This window comes from Salminus brasiliensis, chromosome 10, assembly GCF_030463535.1.
Source record: "Salminus brasiliensis chromosome 10, fSalBra1.hap2, whole genome shotgun sequence".
Lineage (NCBI taxonomy): Eukaryota > Metazoa > Chordata > Actinopteri > Characiformes > Bryconidae > Salminus > Salminus brasiliensis.
The window spans coordinates 12,600,298-12,628,208 of NC_132887.1; the positions used below are offsets into that span (position 1 = coordinate 12,600,298).

The 27,911-nt window shown below is 39.6% G+C and overlaps 1 protein-coding gene across 1 annotated transcript; it reads left to right on the forward strand.

Annotated features, from left to right (window-relative positions):
* tpo (thyroid peroxidase) lies at positions 1-27,911 on the forward strand. The gene is made up of 12 exons (XM_072690332.1): positions 1-82; positions 2,025-2,112; positions 2,197-2,360; positions 3,580-3,712; positions 4,538-4,667; positions 7,178-7,384; positions 14,811-15,323; positions 20,641-20,899; positions 21,868-22,038; positions 22,818-23,055; positions 23,336-23,544; positions 27,729-27,911. The coding sequence occupies exons 1-12, from the start codon at positions 1-3 to the stop codon at positions 27,764-27,766; spliced, it is 2,232 nt and encodes a 743-aa protein (XP_072546433.1). The 3' UTR covers positions 27,767-27,911.

Here is a 27,911-nt window from a genome sequence, read left to right on the forward strand (position 1 = left end):
ATGTCCAGCTGTATCTCCAGGGTCCTCCTTTGTGGCATTCTGCTTTCACATTTGCATATAGCCACAACGACAGCATCTAAACGTAGGTCTCCTCTAACAAAAATGTGTTCACTTAGCATCCCAGTGTTCAAAGTCCACCATAGTTCATCCATGTCTTACTATTGCAGTGAACAGTAGTGTAACAGCAATATCACGGCATATAGACGGATATACACTGTAAAAAAGAGTGTATCTGACTTTTGTACTGTCCAGGAAAGAATGCTTTCTACTAGATTTTGGAGCATTTCTGTGAGGATCTGATTGCATTCAGCAACAAAAGTGTTAGTGAGGTCAGGATGTCGAATAATCCACCTGACCTCACCTCCAACTCCCATCCCGTCCCATCTAAAAGTACAGGATGGAGCACCTCCATCATTCCAGACAACACAGTCACATTGCTCCACAGCTCAATGCTTGGGGGCTTTATACTCCTCTAGCCCACACCTGCTCCACAGAGTCCTATCTTTTGGCAGTACTTCTCCACATTGACTAGGCAAGCTGTGTATGTGCTGTTACTCATCTATGGCAGCAATGGGTGCAACTTAAAGTAGCTGTATGAATTCATTAGAAGGGGTGTCCACAAACATTTGAACATATAGTGCATTTATAATAGTGTTCCTCATCAGTAGTGTGGAATAATGTTTCATATTAATAATTCTTGATGTTTTTAACACAATAATAGAAACATTTGTACTCTAAACAGGACAACCAGACATGTTTTACATGTCATATTTAAACATTTCGAAAATAAGATATTTAAGGCTAAAAAATATTGGCCTACTGGAATTATCAAATTATAGGAAATGTTAGTTATCTGCCTCCACAGGTCTGTTCACTCTGGACTTAAAAGTTATTGAATTTAATTAAATCATCTTTTTTATTATTCATTATTATGAATTAAGGTAGTACAGGATGAGCATGTGGTCCTTTTTTACATTTGCAACCATACTGTGTTTATATTATTATTATTATTATTATTATTATTATTATTACTACTACTATTATAAACATCCAAACATATGACTGGCAGCATGTTTTTTGGCCATTTCTCCCACCCTTAATACTATGAATAAAGTGGTTGTGATTATATTAGATTGTCTGCAGGTCCAAAATGAACTTTTAGTAACCTGACTGTTTCTTAGCTGGCTATCTTAGCTCAGGTTTGAGTGAGTGTCCTCGCTGATTAGCTCATATTTCTTTTTACATCAGCTACACTCAGCTGGCAACAGATGCATTATAGTTTATTCAGTATTTTCTGACATTTAGCCCACTCAGTTTCCAGCCCAGCTGTTCTAGCACATTTGGCACCTCCAGCGGTCCCCAGTGGTCCCCAGCGGTTCGTTTTATTATATCTGCTGTCAGATTAGGCATCATCATATTCACATGGGATGGCCATATAGCTGATATGTCCCCCAAACATATATCTGGATCTTCGCTACTGGAAATGATACAGGATGTAGCTGCAGACAACACAGTGGTGGAGCAGGGAGAGTGACTCATTGTGTTGAACCTGTTTTTGTAATCTAGCCAAAGAAATGTGTTTTTTTTTTTCATGTATGCAGGGTCCTTAATTAGACCTGGCGTAGGCAGGGTAAAATTATACCTGTAAGCGCTGTAAAAAAGGGTTTGCAGTGTAATGTAACGTCATTCATCAGGAACTCTCTCATGGTGCCCTGTGGTGGATAGAACGAGCAGAATTAACATTAACTGCTGACATGTTCAACTTTTAACTCGGCCAAGAAGGTTTGAATGACAGTGCATCAATTCCACTTCCAGCTTCCAGCTCCCATCGCACATAGTAATAACAGGGCATTAGATTAATTCTAATTATGGGCTATATTGAACCATTTCCGATAAATCATGAGCCATTAGAGAGTACGGCTGACTTTCATTTTTTCATTTTGTTGCATGTAACGGGGTGTTTATATATATATATAAACCAATGGCATGTGTAACAGTGCATATCTCTAATGCATATTTCTCAGGGAAGCTAGACAAGACTGAACATTTGATAAAATCAACTCAAGAGTCTCATCACATGGTCAGCCGTGCATTAGACCGGACAGCAAAAGGGTAAATACTCCTTTTCTTTTTCACAGACAGTAAGTTCAGACTTTTGAAAAAACATAAACCATTTTTCTTTACACTTTTAAACAGCAGAAACCATACTCCGTCATCCAGCCTGCAGATGTTTACTTTCCCCAGGCAAGCACCAGCATCTACTCAGGGGATATCAAAAGCAGCAGAGGTCTTTCAAATGACTTTGCTGCTGTTAAAGGATAAAGCAAGCAGGAGACAAAAAAGATTTGTGTCTGTGTCAGGTGAGATAGTGCTTCAGTGAAATCCGAAGTGATCACACACACACACACACACACACATTCTAGTGTACAGTGCTGAGATTCACATTTACACAGGTCCAGCAATTCAGAACGCAGCTGCAATATTATTGACCAGCAGTAAAATGTCAGATTTAAAATATGCACACTGATTGATAAAAGGGTTTACAATAAGCCCAGAAACACATGCTGCTCAAACTCAGGAGGACCGTCGACTTAAATTATTGATTGTAATTGATCTATTCATCTATGATCTGCCCACAAATGCTGTGAGGTTGGACAAGCTTTACTGAGCATCAACAAAACCCCAATCAACCTAACGAGAAAGTGTAGCACATAACAGCACATGCATTATTCAAACTGGACCAGTGCTACAGCAACATTACGCTGACTTTAAAGTTTCGTTTAAAATGATACCCTACTGACTTTCTCTGAGATCTTTAGTCAAAACCAGGCCACTAGGCAGATTACACTAGAAAATCCATTACATGTGGGTGGATCAACAAGTCTTTGATGCTGAAAATAATTTTAAAAACAATAATTGTAGCAAATAAACGTATGACCATTTTCTATTTAGTTTACATATACAGGCACATACAACTACGACACACAAGAATTAATGTGCTATACTACTACCACTACTAATAATAATAATAATACACACTATATGGACAAAAGAATTGGGACACTTGTACATTAATTTTTTCTTTGGAAATCATAGAAATTAAAAAGAAAAAACAAGTTTGTCCTGCCTTTGTTGGAGTAACTGGTTTACTGTCCAGAGAATTCTGGAGCATTGCTATGAGCATTTGATTGCATTAAGTGACAAGAGCGTGAGTGAGGTCAGGATGTTGGATGATCACCACCTCACCTCATCCCCAATTCCTCAACTCATCCCAAAAGTATAGGATGCCTGGCTTCAGACATGGTGCCAATGTTAATGTTTATCTGCTCCAGATTGTCCAATGTTATTGCCAATACTTCGCTACTTTGCAGGGACTAGACAAGCTGTGTATTTGCACATCTGTGTCAGCAATGGATGCAACGTAAAGTAGCTGAATGCATTCATTAGAAGGAGTGTCCACAAATATTTGGACATATACCTATCTATCTCTATTGTTATAATGTCTATATAGTTGCTAACAATGAGGGTTTATGGATGGATCAATTAGTCAGTCTTATTAGCTCATGTTTTTCTTTACAGAGCTCCTTTCCATGGAGGAAGTGGAGCTGCTAGCAAACCTGTCTGGGTGTCCTCCAGCCTTGCAGCCAGCCGGCTGCCCCATAGGAGGTGACTCAGAGAAATACCGCTCTATCTCCGGAGTCTGCAATAACAGGCATGTGACCTCTTCCTTAATAATTCATCCATAATGCACTGTCCTGTGGAGCAAAAAGGCACATTTCCTAGGCTGTTCTGAAACCATCCTAATCAACCGTCTGCGCTCTCAAGCTAACGGGACCATGGCATTTTGCTCAGGGAGCAGGGCCAAGTTGATAAGATGACCCATGACAGATAGGACGGGTCAGGGCTAGTGTAGCAGATGGAGGGCAGGCTAGTCACAGCACGAGGGGTGAGAGCAGCGGGCAAAAGCAGCACTAAGCAGCACAAGCATAATGCCTTACTGCACCAAGCTTATCAAACACGCAGAGAGACACTTAAAATCAATATTTACCCCGACCCGTGTGGTGTGGAGCTCATAGTAGTGTGGCGGATCTTCTCTTTAAGGATGCTCGGAATTTCTTCAATTAAATCCACCATGAATTAAGGCCGATTTAAAGTTCATTATAGGGAAGCATTATATATTGCTTTTTTGTGCTTCCACTTGATCAGCATATAAAGATGTTATGTGGCTTTATGAAGAGGAACAGATTCACAGTGCATTTAATTACTGTTTAACCTTGATACGTTAATTGAACATAATCGTAAAAGTGGTTATTTCACATAAGAATATTAAACACTTCTCACAAAATGCTTCAGAAAGAGGCCTCATGTATGTTTTATGCCCCTCTGTCTACAATGAAATGCTAAACTAAAGATTACCTGAGTGGAAATACGTGCCTCAGTGCCTCTTTGCTTCACAGCATGCAAATATGTTTGTTTTCCTGTAATGCCCCCAGAAACGCTTCAGATCCAACATATACAGACATACTTTCTTATTCAGAAATAACCCTCTCTGGGGAGCAGCCAGCACCGTCTTGGCCAGATGGCTCCCGGCGGAGTATGAGGATGGAGAAAGCCAACCAAAGGGCTGGAACACCGGGCACGAGTACAGCGGCTTCCAACTTCCCCCAGTAAGCCACGGAGTGCCATCCTTGTTTTTAATACCTTTATCACAAAAAGAAACATGTAGCCGAGTAATTGCATGAACAACCTGAATATTATATGTATATATTGTATGTACATTTATGTGAATGTAAACATCAGAATACCACTGGGCTGACCACTGTTCCATAGCCTATATTCTGTGTATATCACTAGAATGTGTATGCTTTTGCCAGTGCACATCATTAAGCTTAAGGTTAAAAACACAGTGAAAGAGGCTGCCAAATGAGCTACGTAGAGCGCATATTTAAGAATTCCCCATTCTGGCATATTTAGCTGCCACACACTGTCCTTTCTTTGTGGCAATCTCCCATTAAAAATGCAGCACTATGCACGCTATTTTAAATATGCAGACCCTGAGCCTCCCACTCCAGAGAGGCAGCAGAACACCACAGCCGTGCTTTTCTCTCCTGAGTGAAAGCATTTTTTAATGAGGATGAACCCAAAACATTTCAATGTGATAAGTGCCAGGACAAACACGCAGCTCCCCACCTCCCGAGATCAGCAGCGGTGGCACGAGTGCTGCTCCACAAACACTTTGATCACATATCGCATTTATATGAAGCGGAAGTGTTCCTCAGATGAAACTTTAAGCAGATAAACAAAGGCTAAAAGGAGAGGCTGATTTCACCCATTCTGTGCAACACTATGCAATAAGACTGAGGATATCAGGCCTTCTGGATTATAGTAGATTCAATCTCTTTCACAGTAATGAAACCCATACCGGCGCTGTCTTAGCAAAGCCTTTTATCTCCGAAATGGCAACTTTATGGGACAGGGAGAAATGTACTTAACTTTAATGTGCGTTAACATACGGGGGTCTAACAATACTCAACATTCGGTTCAATGCGATACACGCAAGAATAAGAAGTGGTTGAATGCACGCCTTGTGTTCATAACCATAATGTTAATAGGATACGGCAGTTAGTTCCGGCCGCGCAAGCTGATTGGTTGAGAAGCGTTCTGTCCGTGCTTTATTTCGCCATAACACTTTATCACGCAGCTGAACACCATTGCTGTAAATCATATAGCTAGCTAATGAACCAAGAAGTCATGTAAATGCTTTGAGCACAAGAAAACAAGAATGACCTAAACAAAAGATAAAAGATGAGAAAACACAATAACATAAAACATTAATTGACAAGAAAAACTGAGTGGGAAACAGAGTTTATTGTGCTGGCCTGTGTAAGGGGCTGGAGAGGAACTGCAGGCAGTGAGTGAGTGGAGTTTGCTTCTGTGACGTAGCAGCAAGCTGCTGGTTAAGGAACTGTAATTTGACAGAAGTAAATGCTAACATTAATACATGAAATGCTAAAACCTTTAATTTATTAATTTCTTACTTTGTTTATTTTATACTGTTATATAAAAGCAAAAGGACAGTCCAGGTTGTGTCATATCATCATATGTCTGCTTCATCACAGCTATGCTCTTAATTCACCATAACACACTCCTCCCTCTCATGTTCAACTGCGTTAATGAAATACACTCTTGAAAATGAAGGTGCTTCAGATGGCTATTTGAGCGATGCCACAGAAGAACCACCTTTGTTCACATAAAGACAGATGTTTGAAAGAGAGTTGAAAGTGTAAAGAACCTCTAAGAACATCACACCCACGCATCTCTATTACAAACATTGTTCTTAGTGGAACCAAAAGTGGTTCTTCTCTGGCATAACTCAATAGTCATCTGAAGCACCTTTATTTTCAAGAGTGTAGGCTACAAAATATGAAGTATGAAATATTTTCAGGTTTGATGCCATGTTAAAATCTAAAATTATTCATTACATTTTTTGATATTTTGTATGTTACAAATTCTCTATCAGTTCTATAAATCAGAGTATCAGATCCATAAATCTATGCTGCTCATATTGGTCTTAATTGGCCAGATAAGAAACGTTCTCCAAAAATAATAATACCCCCAAAATCACAACCCCTACAATATATAACTGGTTTACAAAAAGCCCAGTCATTTCAGCATGATGTCAGCATAGCATAAGTCCCGCCCTTCCCTACACACATTTTGAACCAAGCGTTTTTGTGTCACAGTTTTAAACATTTATTTTTCAATTTGCATCAAAGTCATTATACCCTAATTACCGTAGACTCTGATCTTCTTTTTAAGTCTTTTTAAACCATTTTTGTAAAGAAAATGAAAAATAATGAAAGATCATAACAAATAAAAAACAAAAGGAACAGCAGCAGAAACACGAATGTAGCTATGAGATTTTGATCTGACAGCACTGAAATGTTCCAGACTCTAAACCAACTTTCTGGCCTTGCTTGACCATCTCTTAAGTAAATGGAAAACTTAGTGTCCACATTAAAATGCATGAGCTTCCGAAGATCTTTTTGGAAATGGTTAGAGGTCTGAAAGCTGAAGAGTGCAGCTATAAAAACAGCACAAAATTATTGAACAAGTTTAGTCTAAGAACTAAAGACAGTAATTAGATTAGTGTCAATCATATATATCTTTTTTTAAGGTCCGAGACGTCAGCAACAGCATTATGCAAAGCTCCAGCCAGGTCACACTGGAAGACGAGGCCTATTCACAGCTGCTGGTGGACTGGGGTCAGTACATAGACCACGATATCTCCTTCACTCCACAAAGCACCAGCAAAGCTGCCTTTCTGGAGGGACTCGACTGCCTACACATGTGCGGAAATTCCGATCCATGCTTTCCAATTCAGGTAAGTTCTATGCCCCAGCCACAAATGCCAGTTATTGTACCCCTAAAAAAATACCACGGTGGTTATGAATATAACATTCTTTGTGTTAAAGGCTTTGCTTTTTATTCTCTTGAACTGAATGACCTTGCTGGTATAACAAGTTCAGTTCACCTGCTCTATATAAGGGAATATCAGCAGCTGAAGCTTTTTATTCACAGAGTACATTCGATTTCTCTTGGTGGAGGTGTCAGCATATTGCTGCTGTTCAAGGTAAAACATGTATCTCCGTTTTTTTGTTTGTTTGTTTTTAGTTTGACCCCTGTAGCTTCCCTTTACACTGTGTAAATACTTCTGGATGAATAGACCAATAGAAAAGCTTTAAATGATATGGAATAAATTCTACAGTTATTTTACATTGATTTCCATTCAAAGTTAAGAACATTTTTGCCTTTTCCTATAAAGTCTCCATTTTGAAGATACATGATTTTCATTTGACAGTGATGATATATTCCAATATGGACAGAAATATATAAAAATACAGTAAAAGAAATAAAAATGGATGGATGTTTATGTGCAGTTACATTCAAAATATTAAAACCGAGCACACATATTAACTGTGCGATCAGGCACTTGCTCAAGGAGAAAGCATACATAGCAGTTTCTCTCTCTGATATAACCTAGTCTTCTCTTGTCAGAGGTGTGAATGAATCTGCCTCTAGTTCAGGGCAGTTGATTTTGAATGTGAGCTGGGGGTGGGGTTGGATGGAGGGGTGTCAGGGCCTGTGGCAGGAGTTTCAAATTAAAAAGTATATATCTCATTGATTGCTTCTTTATCTCTGTCAAACCACAAACACCAGGGAAAGTAGCGAGTCACTGAGGCGACTCTCCTTGGATAGGGCTGCATTTGGGACTCCTTCAGGGCAGTGACTGCTCATAGAAATATGGGGGATATTACTGAGCAGTGTTGTTTTGTAACTAATCTCAGTGTCCCCAGCCAGAGGGAAGGAGGCAAGCACCATAGATATACAAAACAGCACATTTTCTTTCCATCCATGCTGAGCCCTAGTGCACGCCAGCTTCTGAATACTAATGCTGCAAGATTCATCAGGATAAATGACAGGCCAGAAATATCAGGAAATGAGTGGATCTATTGAGTACACAGTAATTGACACCGTCACTGTCGCACACAAGCCTTGTATCTTTATTTTTGCCGTTTTTCACTTTTTGACACAATTTGGACTTTGTTCTTTTATATTGTGTCAAAAATTCCTAAAGAATGAACCAATAGAAATGCTTAGAAATGATGGGAAGTTAAGAAGGGTTTTCCATCTTCTGCAAAGTTTGCTATTTTAGGGATGAGATACATGGTTATTGTGTGACAATGACAATATAGTCATGCAAATAAGAGCATTTCAAAATTCCTGCAAACTTTGTGATGGTAATAAAAACTTGAGATCTTCTATCTGATACACAACACATGTAACAGAAGTAAATTTTTTTAAGTATGTTTTATATACCATACCACACTAAATCAAATTAAACTGAATCAGGATCAGGGCTGATCCAGGCATGTTTTAATGGATTGGGTATTCTTGTCCCAATCCACTTCTGAGTCTTTAGATATGTCTGAAACTGTGCCTTACCCACTATCCCCTACATGTTAAGGTTCAAAATTACTAAAAGGATAAAAGGATAAAGGTGCACGTATTCGTCACTGTACAGTGTGGACTGTAAAGCGAAATGTGTCCTCCGCATTTAACCCATCTGGTAGTGAACACACACTCACAGACACACACGTGTTAGGGGCAGTGAGTACACACACACACCCAGAGCGGTGGGCAGCCAACTCCAGCGCCCGGGGAGCAGAGAGGGTAAAGGGCCTTGCTCAAGGGCCCAACAGTGGCAGCTTGCCGAGCCCGGGAATCGAACCCACAACCCTGTTATCGATATCCCGGCGCTCTAACCGCTGAGCCACCACTGCCCATAGCCTTATAGAGCACTATATACGTATCTCCAAACGTAAAAACGCGATGGATTAGGGGTGTGCCATGTTCATTCAGTGCCCATTGTTTGTACGCCATATATTACTGTGTGTTGTGGTGATTGTTATAGTGCACTGAAAATTCAGCACTACTTTTTCGGACACCGCAGTGTTCAGAGCGCCATCTGGTGCCCAGTCAAGGTGGCCTCAAGGCTGCATTAACGGACATTATTGCCCAGCCGGCAGCAGTGTGGACATTCTCAGAAGCTAAATAAAAGAATTGAGGGTCTGCAGTGTGGAGCTATTGTACAGTGGAAAATCAAAACAGACCATAATATCGGAACCTTTATAAAACCATAATATCTGAAACGCTCTGTTTTACCAGCGGGAGAACCACTCAAGCCTGAAGATGCTAATACATGCATGGTAAAGAAACTCAAACCCAGCACATTCACCCACATTAAACCAGTTATTTTACGCCAGTAGTCGACAAACAGCAACAGATATCAGTTCAGAGCGTGTAGCACACACACACACACATGCAGGAGGTGACCTGACTGTAGTGTAGTAAAGGATCTGGGAGCTGATTGGTCAGGGAGGAGAGTCAGACTGGATTATAAGATATTAAACACTATATCATTTTAAGAAAAAAACTCTACTAAACTAAATCAATCAGTCCAAAATGTCTCATTATAGAAACTGCTACTAAAAATAAAAAAAATACTTCAGGATTAATAAAAGCAGCACATCTTATCTAAACTATGTGATTATTAATACAAACACAAAAATTAGTTCAGCATTGGCTGATACTCAACTCACAAGTATTGGGACATCTGCTCATTCACTGTTTCTTCCAAAGTCAAGAGTAGTAAAAAAGAGTTGATCCTGCTTTTGTTGGAGTAACTGTTTCTACTGTCCAGGGTAGGCTTTCTACTAAATGTTGGAGCATTGCTGTGGATTTGATTGCATTTAGCGACAAGAGTGTCAGAATGTTGGATGATCACCACCTCATTCCCAACTCCCCAGCTCATCCCAAAAGTACTGGATGGAGCACCAACCATCATTCCAGTTCTCAACAGCTCAGTGACATGGGGCTTGATACCTGTCAATCCCAAGCCTGGCATTAGACATGGGGCCTACAGGTTCATGTTTATTTATGCCATTATTTAGTCCTATTCTATTGGAAATACTTCACTACAGGGTCTAGACAAACTGTCAGCAATGGATGCAATGTAAAGTAGCTGAATGTCTTCATTAGAATAGGTGTCATTTATGTTATATTTATTTTACGAACCACTGATGTCCACACTGATGTCAATCTCTAATTATAATTTTTAAGGACTTGTCATATTGGTATTGGCCTTTATAGGAACCAAATTCAGTGGACAATCCTTTCTTTTTTAAAATCATATAATATCATATAATATAATATCATATATAATAACTTCTTGTGTAACACAAGAATGCATCGTAATATCCAGCAACTTTACTCAATGTTGCATCCTTTATCCACAGCCAAGTGCATCCCTGGTGCAAATCAATGAAGCCATTCCAGCTTAATAGACATCCATCCTAGATAAATGCCGTCTAAAGATAGATTACACGGAAGGCAAATAAACACATTTTGCAGAGCGCTAGTGGTATTTCTCTGAGCATTCTGTAGAGATCAGAACCGACTGCATCTTCAGTATGCTAGCCTGCAGCACTAAGAAGTGCCCCCGAGCAGCAGCGCTATTTTAGGAACATGCAAGCTGTGTTCCACAGAACCACTTCACAACAAGCAAAATATAGACCAATTGAAACGAATGTGACCTGCCAGTAATCTCTGCCTGAGAATGGCCCTTTTGTCAGAAGCACTGCCCTGAACGTCTAGCCTGCAGCTATGGTAACCCTGCTCTGGGGTGTGTAGCTGCAGCATGCGCTTGGTTTGCAGAATCCTCTGCTCTGAAACGGAACCAGAGGGGATTAAACATTTTAGAGGAATAAAAGGAAGGCTTTAAAACAGACTTTAAGGAGGTGAGGCAGTGTTAAACTGCTGAAGCAGTGTACTAACAATGTGCATAGGAATACAGAAGTGTTTTCACTGCAGCATCTGCATCCTACCATAGACCTTGTGAATGTACATATTATATTATACACATGATCTAAGGTAAAATACTTTAGACCCTGTTTACCTGCTCCTTTCATAGTACTTGTTTCAGAATTTTATCATGATAATGTGTGAAAGGTCCTTCCCATGTTGACGTAGCATAGTTTGCTTTCCTGGGTGCAGAATCAAACCCCAGTCTGCCACATGAAAAGCAGTGGTGTTATCCACTATACCTGTAGTTCCTCATCTTGCAGTACCACTGTCTTGTACATTTCCCCTCAGAGTTCCCTCTGCTCCTAACACATCTAGTTCAACTAATTTACAAGCCCTTCCTGAGGTGAACTGGGATGGCCTTTCCCACACTGGTCCCTCCCCACTAACACCTCATTAGGAAGTGTCTGGACGTTACATTTACAGCTGTGGACGGCACTCATGATGAGAGGGAGAGGGTATATAAACATGGGTAAACTTTGGGATACCCTTTGTCACTCACACACAGTGGAAGGAGGAAGCTGCAGTCACCATGGCTACAGATTGAATTTTTGCTCCCTTAGCTGTGTTGCCATCAGCTGCGTTTGCTTTTCAGCATTTACAAGAAGCAGTAATAAGAGCTTACAGAAGAAGAAAACATCTGCGACACTGTGGTGCACTTCAATTTGGGGCTGTTGTTAGCTGCATTCCATTCCAGAGGGTCCCTGAGCAGAACCCTTAAATTCACGACACACTGAGCGCGAGATATGGGTTAAGGGACCTGCAGTTGATGGAACGTCCAGCAAAGTTCTATAACCACTATCATGTTCCACCACATTCTTCAGACCATTATACACTATTCTCTTCCTCATGTGACGTTTTGTTGTAACCGAATGGTGATTTGGCACCACTTTTAAAATGGTCAGATTTCCCTTGTAGTGCATTTTACAGGGAACTAGAATGGTTGGGATGCATCGTTCAATTGTGCAGCTTTGATCGCTTGCTATTCCCCAACCCCCCCAACCCCCCAAGTGGCCTTGGCATAGCCCTCAATATGACAAACCCTCCTCTAGAGCTCATAAACAGAAGCAGTGTGGATAGGCTAAGGACTTAAGGGCAGATATAAGGCTTAGTGGGGTGTTAGAGCACAGAGAACACTACATCCAGGGTTGGGTAGTAATCTGTACTACAACCATTACAGTGAAAATCAAAGTAATTAGACTAAAAGTACATTTTAAAAGCAGATGGATTACTAGCAGGGTTATGCAAAAAACAGGATCAGCACTCTTACCATGTTTCTTTGTGTGTGAGATACTGCTGTTGCTGATGTTCATTGGCTTTTTCTTTCTTTTTAATGATTTACACTGAGCTAGTTGAGTGTAACAACGCCCCAGGTAGAGAATCTTAAGCTTGCAGGTGCCATTCAAGAATAGCATGGACTAAAAACTGGATGACAATATCAAAATAACTGTATAAGTGATAATGAAAAAAATATCACTGTCCAGTGTAAATTAGGCCTTCCAACAGTAAATATGCTCTCAGCCTAAAAAAACTCCAATTTAAAAACCATTTGAGGGTAAGAAAATCAGCAATGAATGCTTCTAGACAAGCTAAGACTGCTGTATGCTGTATGATTTGCAGGATGAGATTGCTGTGGTGTCCAAACCTTTCCCTCTGTTGCTAATCGAGTGTGCAGGTGTGTTTCTGTGTATTATTTTAGTACTAATAGTTTTAATCACAATAACCTGTAAACTGAATCTCGTATATCCTCACTGACATAATAAACCTTCTCAGATACTCCATTTAGACGTGTTTTTTTTCTTTTCCTACATAATCTAAAAAAGCCAGCAGCCTGTTTCACTGCCCTACTAAAAATCAGCCCAGATCAGCAAGCCAGACCAGCACCAGACCAGTGGAGACCTGCTTAGATCATTTCAGATTAAAAATGGAATTCATGCATGAATATCAGTCCAAAATAACTTTACAAGGACATGAATTCATGAACGTTTGAATCTTTTGACTATTTTCCTTTCCCTTTGAGGTTCTCATTTTGGAGATAAAGCTATGTTCCAGTAATGGTATATGTAATGTAGTCAGGGACACAGTATGGGGGGATAAGGATTATTCTAAGGGCCTGTGACTGACAGGAACCTTAAAAAAAAACATTTATTTGAGAATTTTGGCAAAATTGTTAAAATTGTGAGGCCCAGACAATGTCTTTTCATGGTGCCCAAAATCTGTGGCAGTGCCGCTGAATGTAGTAGGCAGGGGATTCGTTCTGTGAGAACACAACATTGTTTGATGTGAAGATGAGATGGGTTTGGTATTTGGGTTAAACACACAGGCGGGTTTTATGTGAATTTTTTTATTTTTTCATTTGTCTGTATTTTAATATATGGCTTTAAAATAGGCAAGTAAGCCAAAAGTGATCCGATTACGTCACATTAATGGAGTAATCCTTTAGATTACATTACAGTTAAACAGGTAATCAGTAATCTGTAACAGAATACATATTTAAAATCACTCTCCCAGCCCTAACTATCTGGTACTCCATGACCAGGAGTGAGAACCACTGACTTAGAGTGCACCATTACCAACCACTACACTAATCAAATGCATATCTGGTTAGTCAGAACTCCAACTGCTATAATATGTGGTATGTAAGGGGTGTTCTTGTTATTCATTTCCGCTTGTTACTGCATTGTGGAAAGATTATTAACCTTTCCAAACTTTTATTTCCCTCAAACTAAAGGAAGGCATCAACTTTGGAAGTTTTTGACAAGATTACAGCTGGTTAGTCTAATTAGCCTCCTGTATAGCCAGTACAGTCATAAGACCATATGTGTAATGACATAATTCAGAGGGGTTTTGGTTGTCAAACTGTGGCTTGGAGAGAGGAATGCATTTCCACTTCTGGCTCTCACTCTCTGAAGCGGTTTAGACAATCGGATTTAATTCTGTTTTGAATGTCTTATGTGCATTTTTATGTGGATGATTCCTATTTGGGCATAATCCTCGTATTCAAGACACTGTAATTGTAACCGTGCGTTAACAGGGTCTTAGATGCTTCACAAAGAACAAGAATGGCAGGGCTTTGAAAAGGTCATTCGTTACATTGGACAGCGTAATAAATGAACAGAATACATGACAGCTCTTTACCAAGTACAGCTATCATAGTTCTGGGGACAGCAAGGCTTTTTACTATGAAAACATGACTCTCTGAATAAGGCTGTAAGTGTTTACAGTGCTAACACACTGTGTGCATTTGCATGGCAGTTGTTGAGACAGCTGCATATAGGGGAGGCAAATAAAGGTTAAAAGGGCAAATATAAATAGAGCAATTTCTCCTCTAATACAATGCACTCTCTCTCTTTCCCTCCTCATGTGCATGTCTATGTGTGCCACAGATTTCTCTACATGATAAGCTGTTTGGACGTAAAAGCTGTCTCCCGTTCTTCCGCTCCTCGCCAGCCTGCCTGAATGGTCCAACACACACTCTGCAAGCACAACAGATGCTACAGAGACAGCAGATGAATTCTGCCACGTCGTTCCTGGACGCCTCCACTGTGTACGGACACTCCGCAGAGTTAGAAAAAGCTCTGAGGAATCTCTCCAGCCCCGAGGGCCTTCTGGCAGTTAACAGTAAATACAGTGACCGTGGTGGTCACTCATTCCTGCCTTTTGTCAAAAGCACTCCGTCCGCATGCCTCCAGCAGCCCGCCACTGGGCCGAGGGAGCGGTTGGAGTGTTTTCTGGCTGGAGATAGCAGAGTGAACGAGATTCTGCCCCTCGTTGCTCTGCACACATTGTGGATGAGGGAGCACAATCGCATTGCCACACGGCTGAAACAACTGAACGCCCACTGGAGCTCAGAGACGACCTATCAGGAAACGCGCAAAATCATTGGAGCTTTGCATCAGGTATGAGCTATTGCATTACTGCTCTATCTTTGGCTCTGTTAAATGATCAACAGGACCGGCAGTGTGACTAGTGATCAGAAACAATCACCTATTTCTGCATCGCAGCACTCATGCAGAGTCATGTGATGGGAGAGGCATTGTTTAAAATAAAGGTGCCTCAAACGGTTCTGTGAACAATGCCATTCAAGACCCACTTTTTATTTTGTAAAGAACCATGTTTCTTATGTGTAAAAGTTTATTTTAAAGGTTTTATTTGACATTAGGGTTCTTTACCAGTTTAAAGGTTCTTTGCAATCACACATCTCTATTACAAATATGGTTCTATATAGAAAGGTATCCCTCAAAGAACCATTTAAATCACCTTTATTTATAAGAAATCGCTACAAATCTTTACAAGACATTAATGTCAATTTATTGTTTAATCTATCTAAACAAATAGGACTTTGGATATTTTTTTTAGATCCGCAATAAGAAAAATGGACATATCTTATAGATATGGACATATAGATAAAGGTAATGTAATTTCATGACCTTTGCAAATACAATTTTACCATAATTTTATAATCAAAAGAGAAAAAATGTCAATTCCTACTGAGGAAAGATTCAGGATACCCCAATCCCTAATGGCTGATATTTAACTCTTTAGCTAAAATGACAATTATGCCAATTTCCTATCACTGTCTACCAGTCTCTGACATAGACAAGGACATTTCCACCCCTCCATGCATAATTACGTGTGATGTTTGAAAGGTTTCTTGCATACACAGTCTGTTTCAAATCACTCCACAGCATCTTAACAGGGTCTGTCAAGAATCTGTCTTTGACTTCATACCAGAACTATTCAATTGTTTTTTTTTCAGCCTTTCCTTGGTAATTGTCATGTTGCATGGTCCACCTTCACTTCAGCTTCCTCAGGCACCCTTTAATACAATAAATAATTCCAGAATTCCCTCCTAAAGCAAAGCAGCCCCAAACCAGCAAATAACCAACATTTTTACAGCAATGGTTGCTGTCCTCCTTGCACACCTCCCAAGAAAACCTGAACAGTCTCTTTCTGTGCTGTACTTTGATATCAGCTGTGGTAAGAGCTACCTGTAGGTGTTGGTGGTTGGACTTCTTTATGAGTCTTGTGGTCTGCTCTTGGACTCTTGGGGACATGCTAGGACTAACATTCAGAGTTGTTATGAGTGTCCTCCACTTGAGAATTATTTTCCGGTCAGTGGAACAGCTGATGTCTAATTGTTCTGAGATCTTTGTAAATCTCCGTAAATTCTCTTTATCTTTATATTGTTAAAATGAAGATTAAATATGTTAAAAATTTCATGGGGTGTCCAAATTATTACATGACTGTATAAAAATGATTTAAGATTGGAGTAAAGATTAAGAATTATTACTTAGAACAAAAAAACAAAAGAAATCCTCTAGGGTGTAATTAAACTAAAATTAGCCGAACAATGACTGTAATGGAATTTGACTTCTTAAGTTAATTTATGTAAAATATATTCCATAAATTACTTATGCTTCATAAACCTGACCTCCCAGAAGCGATTACTAATGATAAGCCATGCATATTTACTTATTCTCTTAACTGGTCAAATGTACATGCCTCCGCATTAGAGTGAAAAGGAAAGTAATGAACGATATGGTGTAACACATACAGATCTTCGGAATGCCTACAGGCATCCTAACAGTTGAGTTTAATTGTTTGTATCACTTGCTGAAAACAAGTGACCATCAATCGTGTGTCAAGCTTTCGACGTGACACACATGCATGCATATACGACACCATGCTTTTCTCTTTTCTGTCCAATTTGGCATTTGCAGTTCCATGCTTTGAAGCAAAGCTTCATTTACCCCAGGCATTTTGCACAAGCAGCTGGATGGATGTAGAAGCAGATTTTGTTTGACAGCTAGCCAGCTTTATTGAGAAGAGTGTAGGAGGAAAGGTTAGTTTAGACTGTTTGTACTGCTTCAAATCCACCCCTAAGAATTCCTAGATGGTTCTGTTCTTGCTTGCCCTGTAACTCGTGTACTGAGACTGCAGTATTTCACTTCTAATTCTTCAGCGAAGCTTATTCCATTATTTTGGTTGTTAATGGTAATAAGAAAAGGAATGACCTTATAATTAGCCAAATGATTCGCATGATGGATGCGAGAGCTATACCCCCCCCCCACACACACACACACATGCCCTTCCCCCAACTTGAATGTATTGCTGTATTGTTCCACCAGTTCAACCAGTGCAGCTAATGCTCTGGAGTGCAAACAGAAAGGTGATTCAACACACTGGGCAGAGGCAAAATTTAGGGATTAAAGGCCTTGAGCCACACAACTAAAGCCTGTCCTCTTTGAGCGGTCTCCGCTGGATCAAAGAAACATTTCATTGCCCACAAAAGGATCTGTAAGGTTGAATGCAGCCCAGGCCCCTTAAATTAAAGTGGCAGAGAAAGAGACTCTGAAGTGTTACGAGAGAAGAAGTAGATGGAATACATCAAGCAGAGTGCACTGTTTTAACAAAGTCCCAGAGGGTCTGACTTCACAAAACCAATAAAAATGGTTTCCACTTCCTGCTACTCAGGCTGTTACATTATAGCTTCATGGATAGTGAGTTTTGATATACACACTCTGCTGTTAAAAAGACAGTGGAGGGCAACACTGCACTCAGACAGACATGTGTCACTGTAAATCCTGCTGGAACATCTGCAGTGTGGGTGTTGAGGTTCTGGAGGCTTCTGAGTTGTTGATTTTTTTATGGCTGTTTTTTAATAAACTGTGATAAAGGAAGATGAATTTCTGCGGCATATCACAGCGGAGGTAAGCACATGATCTTATCTTATCTCCCAGCTCAGGATATGCCAAATTGCGATCGCAGGCACAGATTTTCAGTTGCGTGTATGTTCCGACTTCTGTGAGCGTACCTGGCCCCGAACCTGCCGCGCTAAAATACATTATCGTAAGGTCATCTGAAAATTTAGAGGATCAACTATCGCAGCTTTTTTTTGGATTTTAAGCCCAGATTGGTTGTGGGTATTATGTAAGATTGTAATAATATCAAAACATTATTAGATAATCTAAAAATATATACATGCACCAGTTTCATCTCCTTTCTCTACAATAACAATGAGATAATAACTCCATAATAACTCCAATTCTCATATTTCATGGCTTGCTCTCACATTAGTCATAGTTACCATAGTCACCATTAGGGCTGCACAATGACAAAAACTGAAATTGCAACATATGTTTATTTCTTCAAAATTTCACCAAACCACAATTCACAAGATTTCATCTTTAGTCAATGTTATTATTAATAAACTTCATGTGTCCTTGATGATGGTATATATTACGATATACTGTGTGTCTAGTAGATATTTCATGGAAAATGAGAACAGTGCAAATGTACCTTTTGTCTCAAGCAAAACAGTTGTAGCAATTTGACTTTCAAGACATTGCACGCTCTGCGACGTGGCTGTTGCACATGCATACATTGTAATGATGATGCTGAAAAGATACATTGTGCAGCCCTTCTCCGTTATATCACTTTGTGTGACTATTCTATGGTTTTCTTGTTATCTGTTGTGCTATCCCGTGTCCATGTCAACCAGAGTAAAATGGGATTCCCTTTTGAGACTTGGTTCCTCTCAAGGTTTCTAAGGATCTGAGGGAGCTTTTGCTTGACACTGTCACTACTGGCTTGCTTAAAAGAGGCTCAGTTCCAGATCTCATTCATTGTCAATAGCACATATACATATATACATATACACATATACATATACACAAATACATTTTATTGGAATTTAATTGATGTTGAATTCAAGTGAATTGAAACACTTGGACATCTCTGCCTCTTCTGGTGGTTTCTCAGTTGCTAACTAATAGAGGAAAGATTCAGGATACCCCATTCCTTAATGGCTGATATTTAACTCTTTGGCTGAAATGACAATTATGTCAATTTCCTATCACTGTCTACCAGTCTCTGACATAGACAAGGACAGAGTGTTTCCACTCCTCCATGCATAATTACGTGTGATGTTTGAAAGGTTTCTTGCATGCATGGTCTGTTTCAAATCACTCCACAGCATCTTAACAGGGTTAAGAATCTGTCTTTGACTTACTATATACCAGAACTATTCAAGTTGTTTCTTTTGAGCCGTTCCTTGGTAATTGTCATGTTGCATGGTCCACCCTCACTTCAGCTTCCTCAAGCACCCTCTAATACAATAAAGAATTCCAGAATTCCCTCATAAAGCAAAGCAGCCCCAAACCAGCAAATAACCAACATTTTTACTGCAATGGTTGCTGTCCTCCTTGCACACCTCTCTTTCTGTGCTCAGTTGCTAACTAATAGATTTTACACAATGTAAAAACATTTAAACAGACTTTATTATGAAAAACCCACTGTTGCAGTGCTTGTACATATAGGTTTGGGTATTTGGAGAGCCTACCAACCTGCAAACTGTGAAAAAAGACAACTTTGTCAGTTTTTTCCCAAGCTGCCTATGTCTGGAAATACGCTCAAGGGGAAGACTTTACCTCTTCTCTCACTACTACAATCATATCCAAAATGCACTCATGTGATGTTTTTCCCTCACAAAACCTCAGCTCAACTATAAAACAAAGCTCAAGTGTGGAACAGAAGTGTCGTAGAAACTGCCGGCTTTGCCAGCTGTAATCAAGACGACCTGACAGAAGCTGGCCTGTTATTGTGCCGATGAACACATGATGTACATTCCGGTAAAACCCTGCTTAAGGGTTGTGAGTTTAAATGACACACATTTCTCTTTTACTGACTGGTGCCTATGAGGAGTCTGAATGATGTGATATACATAATTAATCGTGATCTTTGACAGATCTGACAGAAATCTCATCACTAAGTAGTAAGAACTAAGAGGCTGGCGGATGTAATTATGCACATGCTGCTTATGCCAGGTGTTAAACTGTCTCAGCTTGTGCAAAAAGACAGTTAAACAAACGGTTCACATTTGGCTTGGAGGGGGACACATTAGAATTGTACTGCACCCTCTGATGACTCGTCCATGCATATCATATTTGTGGAAGCAATGCCGCACAGTAGAACGGTGCACCACCATTCCTCTGTCGGCTAAACCTTCCTGCGGGTCCTTTGCTGTCGAATGGGAGTTAGCTTGGCCTATTTTGGCAGCATGCACACAGTTCCAGCTGTGTGTTTTCTTGGTCTTTTTCAGATCTCGCCTTTACTTGTGCATATTGTTACAGTTATTATCAGGTTATGAGCATAAGAAGTTTTGCTAATACATGATTACAGTGTACTCTAAGTATATATTTATTATCTTTACAGATAATAACCATGAGGGATTACTTTCCAAAAATCCTTGGAGAAGAAGCATTTGAGGAAACTATTGGGCCCTACCAGGGATATGATGAGTCTGTAAACCCTTCAGTCTCCAATGTGTTTGCCACCGCTGCATTCCGCTTTGGCCATGCCACCATCTCAGCACAGATCAGGCGACTAAACGAGAGCTTCCAGGAGCATCCATACTTTCCATCTTTAAATCTGCATCAGGCCTTCTTCAGCCCATGGAGGATCATCAGAGAAGGTACATCATCCTCACCTGGCTTTGCTTGCTGATGTGCTTGCTGATGCCAGCTCAACTTCATCGCAGTCACAGTTATATTTTAACAAAGTAAATTCTACTTCAAGCAGAGAAAACCTTGTCTTTACATTGAATTGACATTACATTGAATTATGCAAGGCATTGGACAAAAATAGTGAATTGATTAGTATTAAATTGTGGTTGCTCATCTGAATCAGACTCCCCAAAGTCCTTGTAGACTTATTAAAAGGAGGCACTGCATGATTTTCTGTTTTTTTTTTTTTTTTGTATGTAACTCAAGAATTAATTATCAGATGCACGCAAACTCCAGACTGACATGTCCGGAAGGCTTCTTCCAAACTCCACCAATTTGTAAAATGTAGTGCACAAAGCAAGGTTTTATTTGAGCAGTAAATTTTGTTTTTTGTTTATAAGTTAAAACAGGCATTTAATTTGCCTCATATAATCATATAACATTACCATCAAAAACTTTCTTTTTTTAAGTTTAATGTTTTTAATTTGACATTTTACCCAACTGTGCTGCACTAAATGTAGTTTGATACAAAATAGCGAACATCCACAGGAGAAGGTAAGAAAAATATCTATAACATCTATAAGTTTGTCTGTTCGCACTTTGGTTGTAGAAAAAACATAGTTTGGAACATTCCAGGAAAAAGGATTATTATTGAAAAGGATACTGATTGTGATCTCTGATTTATTTATTTATTTTACAGTAAAGCTGTTTTATTGATGTTTGTACATAAAGCAGGTTCACAGCGATCAGTTTAGCTACATTCACTCCGAAATTATTTAGTTTGGAGCTTTAAACATAGTGCAGGTACCCTAAACATTCCACCTTCTGAAGATTGTAGGTGAATACTCCACCTACAGTGTATCATATCTGTTGATGTGTGTAAAAGTTCAAACACAGCCTCGCAGCCTGAATCCTGGTTGGCGTTTACGCTCTACAGGAGGATTAGATCCAATACTGCGAGGTCTCCTGGGCTGGCCTGCTGCCAGGCAGAACCAACAGCACCTGATGACTGAGGAGCTGACAGAGAAGCTTGTGGTGCTCAATATTCCAGAAGCGCTGGACCTGGCAGCTCTAAACCTCCAAAGGGGACGGGATCATGGCCTTCCAGGTGAGCGCACTGCCATAACCATTCTAGAAAAAAACACATGAAGTGTGTGTGAGAGTAATGTTGCACAATTATAATATCACATATTGTTTACATATCACAGTATTTCTGTATGTATATATATATATATATATATATATATATATATATATATATATATATGTATATATATATATATATATATACACATATGTGTGTGTGTGTGTATAGGGAGTTCAGTAATGTGGGTGGGGAATTATGATGATGACACTATATGGACAAAAGTGTTGGGACACACCTCTTAATCATAGAATTCATGTGTTTTGTCACCGGTGTATAAAATTAAGCACCTAGCCATGCAGTCTGCCTTATCAAAGACTTCTGAAAGAATGGTTGGTTCTATAGAGCTCACTGAATTCCAGCATGGTACTGTATGTAATAGGATGCCACAGTTGCAACAAGCCTTAAAACAACAGACCACATAAATTATATTGTGTGGATGCTCACATAATGCCACATGTACTTGAGGAAACATGATTATAACATGAACAGAATTATAGTTTCAGAGCATAACATCATATTACTCACCTGCTATCCTGCTGTTTTTTATGAAGTTGTAGTGGAAATTGTATGATCATGTGAAATGTGTGTGAAGGGAAAATGACACCAGGTTTCACTTCGATTTAAAAACCACTGCACTATAAAACACATCCTACCGGCAGCTGTACAGATGTGCTTCAAGCTACACTTTAGGGCATCTATACTGTGCACCTTTAACATCACCCCTATCAACTGCATTTCAGGTTACAATGACTGGAGGGAGTTTTGTGGATATGACAGAGTGGAAAGCAAAGCAGATCTGAGTGCTGTGGTACGTGACACAGCTTTGGTAGAACAGCTAATGGATCTATACGGGCATCCTAACAATATCGACGTGTGGCTGGCAGGGCTGGTGGAGGATCCGCTACCTGCCGCTAGGATTGGGCCTCTCTTTGCATGCTTGATCGGAAAACAGATGAAGATGCTCAGAGAAGGTGACAGGTAAGATAGTGAGGCCACTGTTATTGTAAGCAATGAATTGCTTTTCAATGCAGAGGCCTTGTCGAATGAAAAATCGCCTCAAAGAGCTATCATGGGTAAACTGCACTATTTTACAGATCAATAAAAGCAGAAAAGGTCATTTTCTCTATATAATAAAGTATTCAGACCTACAATTCAATTTATACCTTTTATGAAATAGAGAAGGCTATAATACATCTCTTCATTGATCTAAACAATGTGCCAATCCAAAGCCTAGTTTTGCCTACTGGATCTGTTTCAGGTTCTGGTGGGAAAAGCCAGGAGTGTTGTCTCCACTACAGAGGCAGGAGCTCCAGAAGCACTCACTGTCTCGAGTTCTCTGCGACAACAGTGGACTGACGGAGGTTCCTCATGATCCATTCACTATGGGAACTTACCCTGAGGACTTTCTTTCATGCGACAGGGTACCATCTTTGGATCTGGATGCTTGGAAGGAGGATCCCGAAAGAGGTAGAACATATTGCCCTCACTTTGCCCTCAAAATGGGGGTCTGGACATGGTGTATGATTTTCATGCTCCCAGAGCATGAAAATCAAAATGGGTGTTTAAAAATCATGAATACTAAAGGAAGGCTATAATTTAAAGATGATGAAATTACACAGATAAGTCAACAGGAGAGGGGAAAAAATGTCAATTTATTCTCAAAGCGAAAGGCTTACATCACTCCTGTTCAGTTTTCAGCGCTGAAAACCCTGCAGGCTCCCAGGTGAGAAAGAGAATGGCCAGTTTCTTCCCAAGCTGACACATTCATTGTGTGAGATTCGTTACTATGGTTATACTTTTGGAAGGCGCTATATAATTAAAATATCAAGCGAACCAGCAAAACCTAAAGAAAAGCTAAAGAAATTTTTTCCACTGCTGCTGCAATTAAACTGCTTCCTTAAAAGAAACAGTTTAAGCATTTTATATACCAGGATTTATCAACATGTGGCCTCAGTTGAGTCTTATCATTTTTAGATTAAGAAGTATAACAAGCATTAAACCATAAGCAGTCCTCTTTATGTACAACAAATTGACAGTTTTCAGCACCTGGTGAAGCTAGGAGAAACCCAACAGTGGTGCACAAAGTTCTAAAGCTTTTAGGAATGACCTGTGAAATTTCCTGTAATTCACCTCCTGGATTGTTATTGAGCTTCTTGATTAGAGACAGTTGCTGAAATCCTCAATATCCTCTCTAAATGGTTTTTTCATGAGCTTGCGATCTCTTCAACTCTGGAACTGTGCCCAGTGGCAAATATTGATCCATTAGGGAACTGTAGCGGTGCCAAAACAATGAATATATTCACACCTGTTACGCAGAGGCATTCATCTTTATAATAGGTAAATATACATTCATTTATAACTTTTAACTTGGAATCTACTGCACAGTTTAGTCTATAAATAATGTAAGAAAAGGCTGCAATTTAAATCTCAGCCTACTCGGTGTTCTGTTTGTATAAATGGAAGCACTTGTCATTCTGTATAGTTCTAGATATAGACAGAGAGGCAGATTTACTTTAGCCCAGTCCCTAACCTCTGAGGTCCTGACATACTCTAGCCCTATCTCTAGTGTTGATTCAATCTACCTCTGCAACCTAGCTACGTAATAGGCTGCTGCCGGACTGCCATGGGCTGGAATAATGTCCTTGGGACAAGATAGAAGGAGGAAATGGATGTCACAGTAATGCCTGGGCCTCAGGCCGCAGAGGGCACACATATATATTTCACTCATGGTAAGGGGCACCCGAATGACAAAAATGGCTCTTTTCTCCTATGTGATTGCCTTGACATTCTCAAGAGGTATGCAGCCAATAGGTTGTTTTAATAAAGCCCCAAACAAATAAAGCAGAGAGCACTGTGAATTACACTCAAGGGCCCTCGTCCACTAGCATCCTCTGGGTGGTTCCTGTTTTGTTCATTTCGTCTGCTGGGAAAAAGTCTAAAGAGGACGTACGTCCGTATCTGCTGGATTCACTGATGAAAGCAAGTTCAGACGTTACGGTGACGGTCCTGGAGTTGAGCATTTCAGATATGCCAAGAGGCGCAGCTTCAAATGCCGCTTTTACGGGAACCATGCCTAGCTTTAATTGCTCGTTGCTCTCTGAAGTGAACTTAAACGTCTGCAAAGAAGTGCTTCAGACACACCTCAAAAAGAATTGCACATCAGTGCTCGCTGATTGAAACTGAGTCAGACTATTTAATGTATGGCAGCATCTTCTTTTCTTCATTGCAAGGCTCATATCTGACAAGATATATATTCCACTAATATGTGCCGTTTGTGTACCAAAAACTGTAGAAATGAATTTTCCTAAGACCATTTTTCAGACATTTGCTTTAGAATTAAATAAGCTGTTTTTGTTACTATGCATTTAAGTTTGTGGACACCTGCTTATCCAAAATCTAAGGTAAATTTAGAGTTTGTTCCGTTTGAAGAAGGGGTTCCACTAACGTTTGCAACACTGCTTTGAAGATTTGGCTGCATTCAGCTAGGAGACCTTTAGTGAGGGCAGGTACTGATGCTGGATAATTCTTCCTGAGTCACAAAGTCATCCCAGAGGTATTGGCAGGGGCTCTGTTACTTCAGAGAGTGCAGTTCCACTCTTCAGCCTAATGCTGGTGGGCATGATACCCACCTAGCTAACACGTGGCATTGGATTTGGTGACCTTAGGCTCACCCAGAGCATTCTGTTCTGGCAGTGCTCTGTTCTGTTCTGGAGATTATTCATGGGTTTATTAGATTATTATTAGATGATAAGTTATTTGCATGCATTTGGTGCACCCTAACAGCTGAAAGAAAGGGGGGGGCATTGTATGTAAATAATCTCTGCGCTAATTGGCTGCCCTGTATTGCATCTTAGTATAAAAGCAGTCTTTGCAGCTGAAACATTATTTATAGCAGTAAACTGTTGTATGCTGAATAAGCAGAAATATACCAAAACACTTAAACAACTGATGTGAAGCAAAGTGAATAACATTGATTATCTCGTTAGACAGCAAGTAAACAGTCAGCTCCTGAAGGTGATGTGTGAAAAGCAGGTAAAATGGGGAAGCGTAAGGATCCGAGACACTTTGAATAGAGCCAAATTTTAAAGGCTAGACGAGTGGGTCAGAGCATCTCCAAAAAAATCAGGCAGGTTTTGTGGGTCATCAGTAATTGGTCAGTACCTAAAAGTACTAAAAGTCACTGGTCACTTGTGGGTACAACGGAAGAACTACTGAAGCACAAATTGCTGGAAAAAGGGTAAAGCTGGCTAGGTCTTCTGATGTCCATGCCTCAAAGAGTCAGACATGTTTTGGTGGCATAAATAAATCTAGGCTTAATTAGGAAGGTGGTTTTAATGTCATAACTGATGTTAATGTTTAGGTGTATGTAAATGTGTTGGATGTGTGTTTCAGCTTAGTTTCTATGTATTGACTGTATGGACTGGGGAGTGATCTACAGCAAGCCGTTTTAGCCCAAAATGCCAAATGTGATACAAACTGTAACTCAATTTCTATTTAATATTTCAGTTCATCTCTGTAACGCAGTTTTCCCTAGTATAAATTCAAGTTTCATGTATCAACTATGACATTTTTACTAGCAATAATACCAGATCTACAGATCTATAAAGCCATTCTGACTAGTCATATGTTACCATTGATTTATACAGAATTTCACTCTCTCATCCATAATTTAACTTTTTTGCTTCTAGAAAAAAAACTGTAGTTACAGACATCTACAGTTACAGTGATTTGGGATATCTTTACTGTAATTCTGACTTTTATAGAAATTATAGTATCAATAATGTTTCAAAAACAATATTTAAAACTATATTTTAGAGATCTGAAACTGCACATATCTTGAATGCATATTACATTTAGTGAAAACTAAATTAGAGATTAGTATTTGCACTAGTCAGAATTTATTTACGGATATGTGGACCTGCAGTTTGGAGTAGAATTACAGTGTGAATATATGAAAACTGTAGATATCTTTAATTAGATTTATTACTATAAAAAATGTATTTACAGGTAAGAGAGAAAAGAGACTCCATGTACATTAGTGGTAACAGATGTCTTACATTAAAGATGTCATTGTGGCAACATGACTAATCAGAATGGCTTTATAGATCTATAGATCCGACATAACTGGTATCACTATTATAATTCCAATATCTATAAACTGCATTACAGAGATCTTAAATGGGGTTTTGGGTTTTTTTTCTTTTTGTTTGGAGTTACAGCTTGTATTTCCGGTGACATTTTAGGCTGAAACAGCCTGTCATAGGGAACAGTACCTTTTGAAACCTGTGTTTAGGTACTACATCAAACTCTTTTATTTAAAAAAATGTGAGAAATTTTTTTCTGTGAAATTGCATCTGAAAAATCTACAGAGTTTATTCTGACAGATCAAGACATTTGTTTTTTTTCTCAGTTTCTGTTGCCAGCAGTGTGCTCAGTAAACAAAACATAAATAATGGAAAACACAGTTCTGGTCGATAAATGAACTCGATGCTTTAAGTAATGAAAATCACTTCTGTCTTCATCTGACTGTTGTTTAGAATGCTTTGCAATTGCTGTGTATAATCAGGGCTCGTCGTTTGTGTGGTTGTTGTTGTTGTTTTTGTTGTTGCTGCTGCTTTCTGTGCAGTTTAATTAATTTTTCCACTCTGCAGATGGAAGTGACTTGGACAGCGCAGAAAGGCACGTATGACAGAGTTCATCTGAGTGTCCAAAGGTGTCAACATCACGACTAGCTGGAGGTGCATCAGCAAACGTCTGTGTTAACTCACAGCTGCGGAAAGAAGCTGGAGGCATTAACATAAGCATAACAAAAGCAAAGGACCAAAAAAAACTTG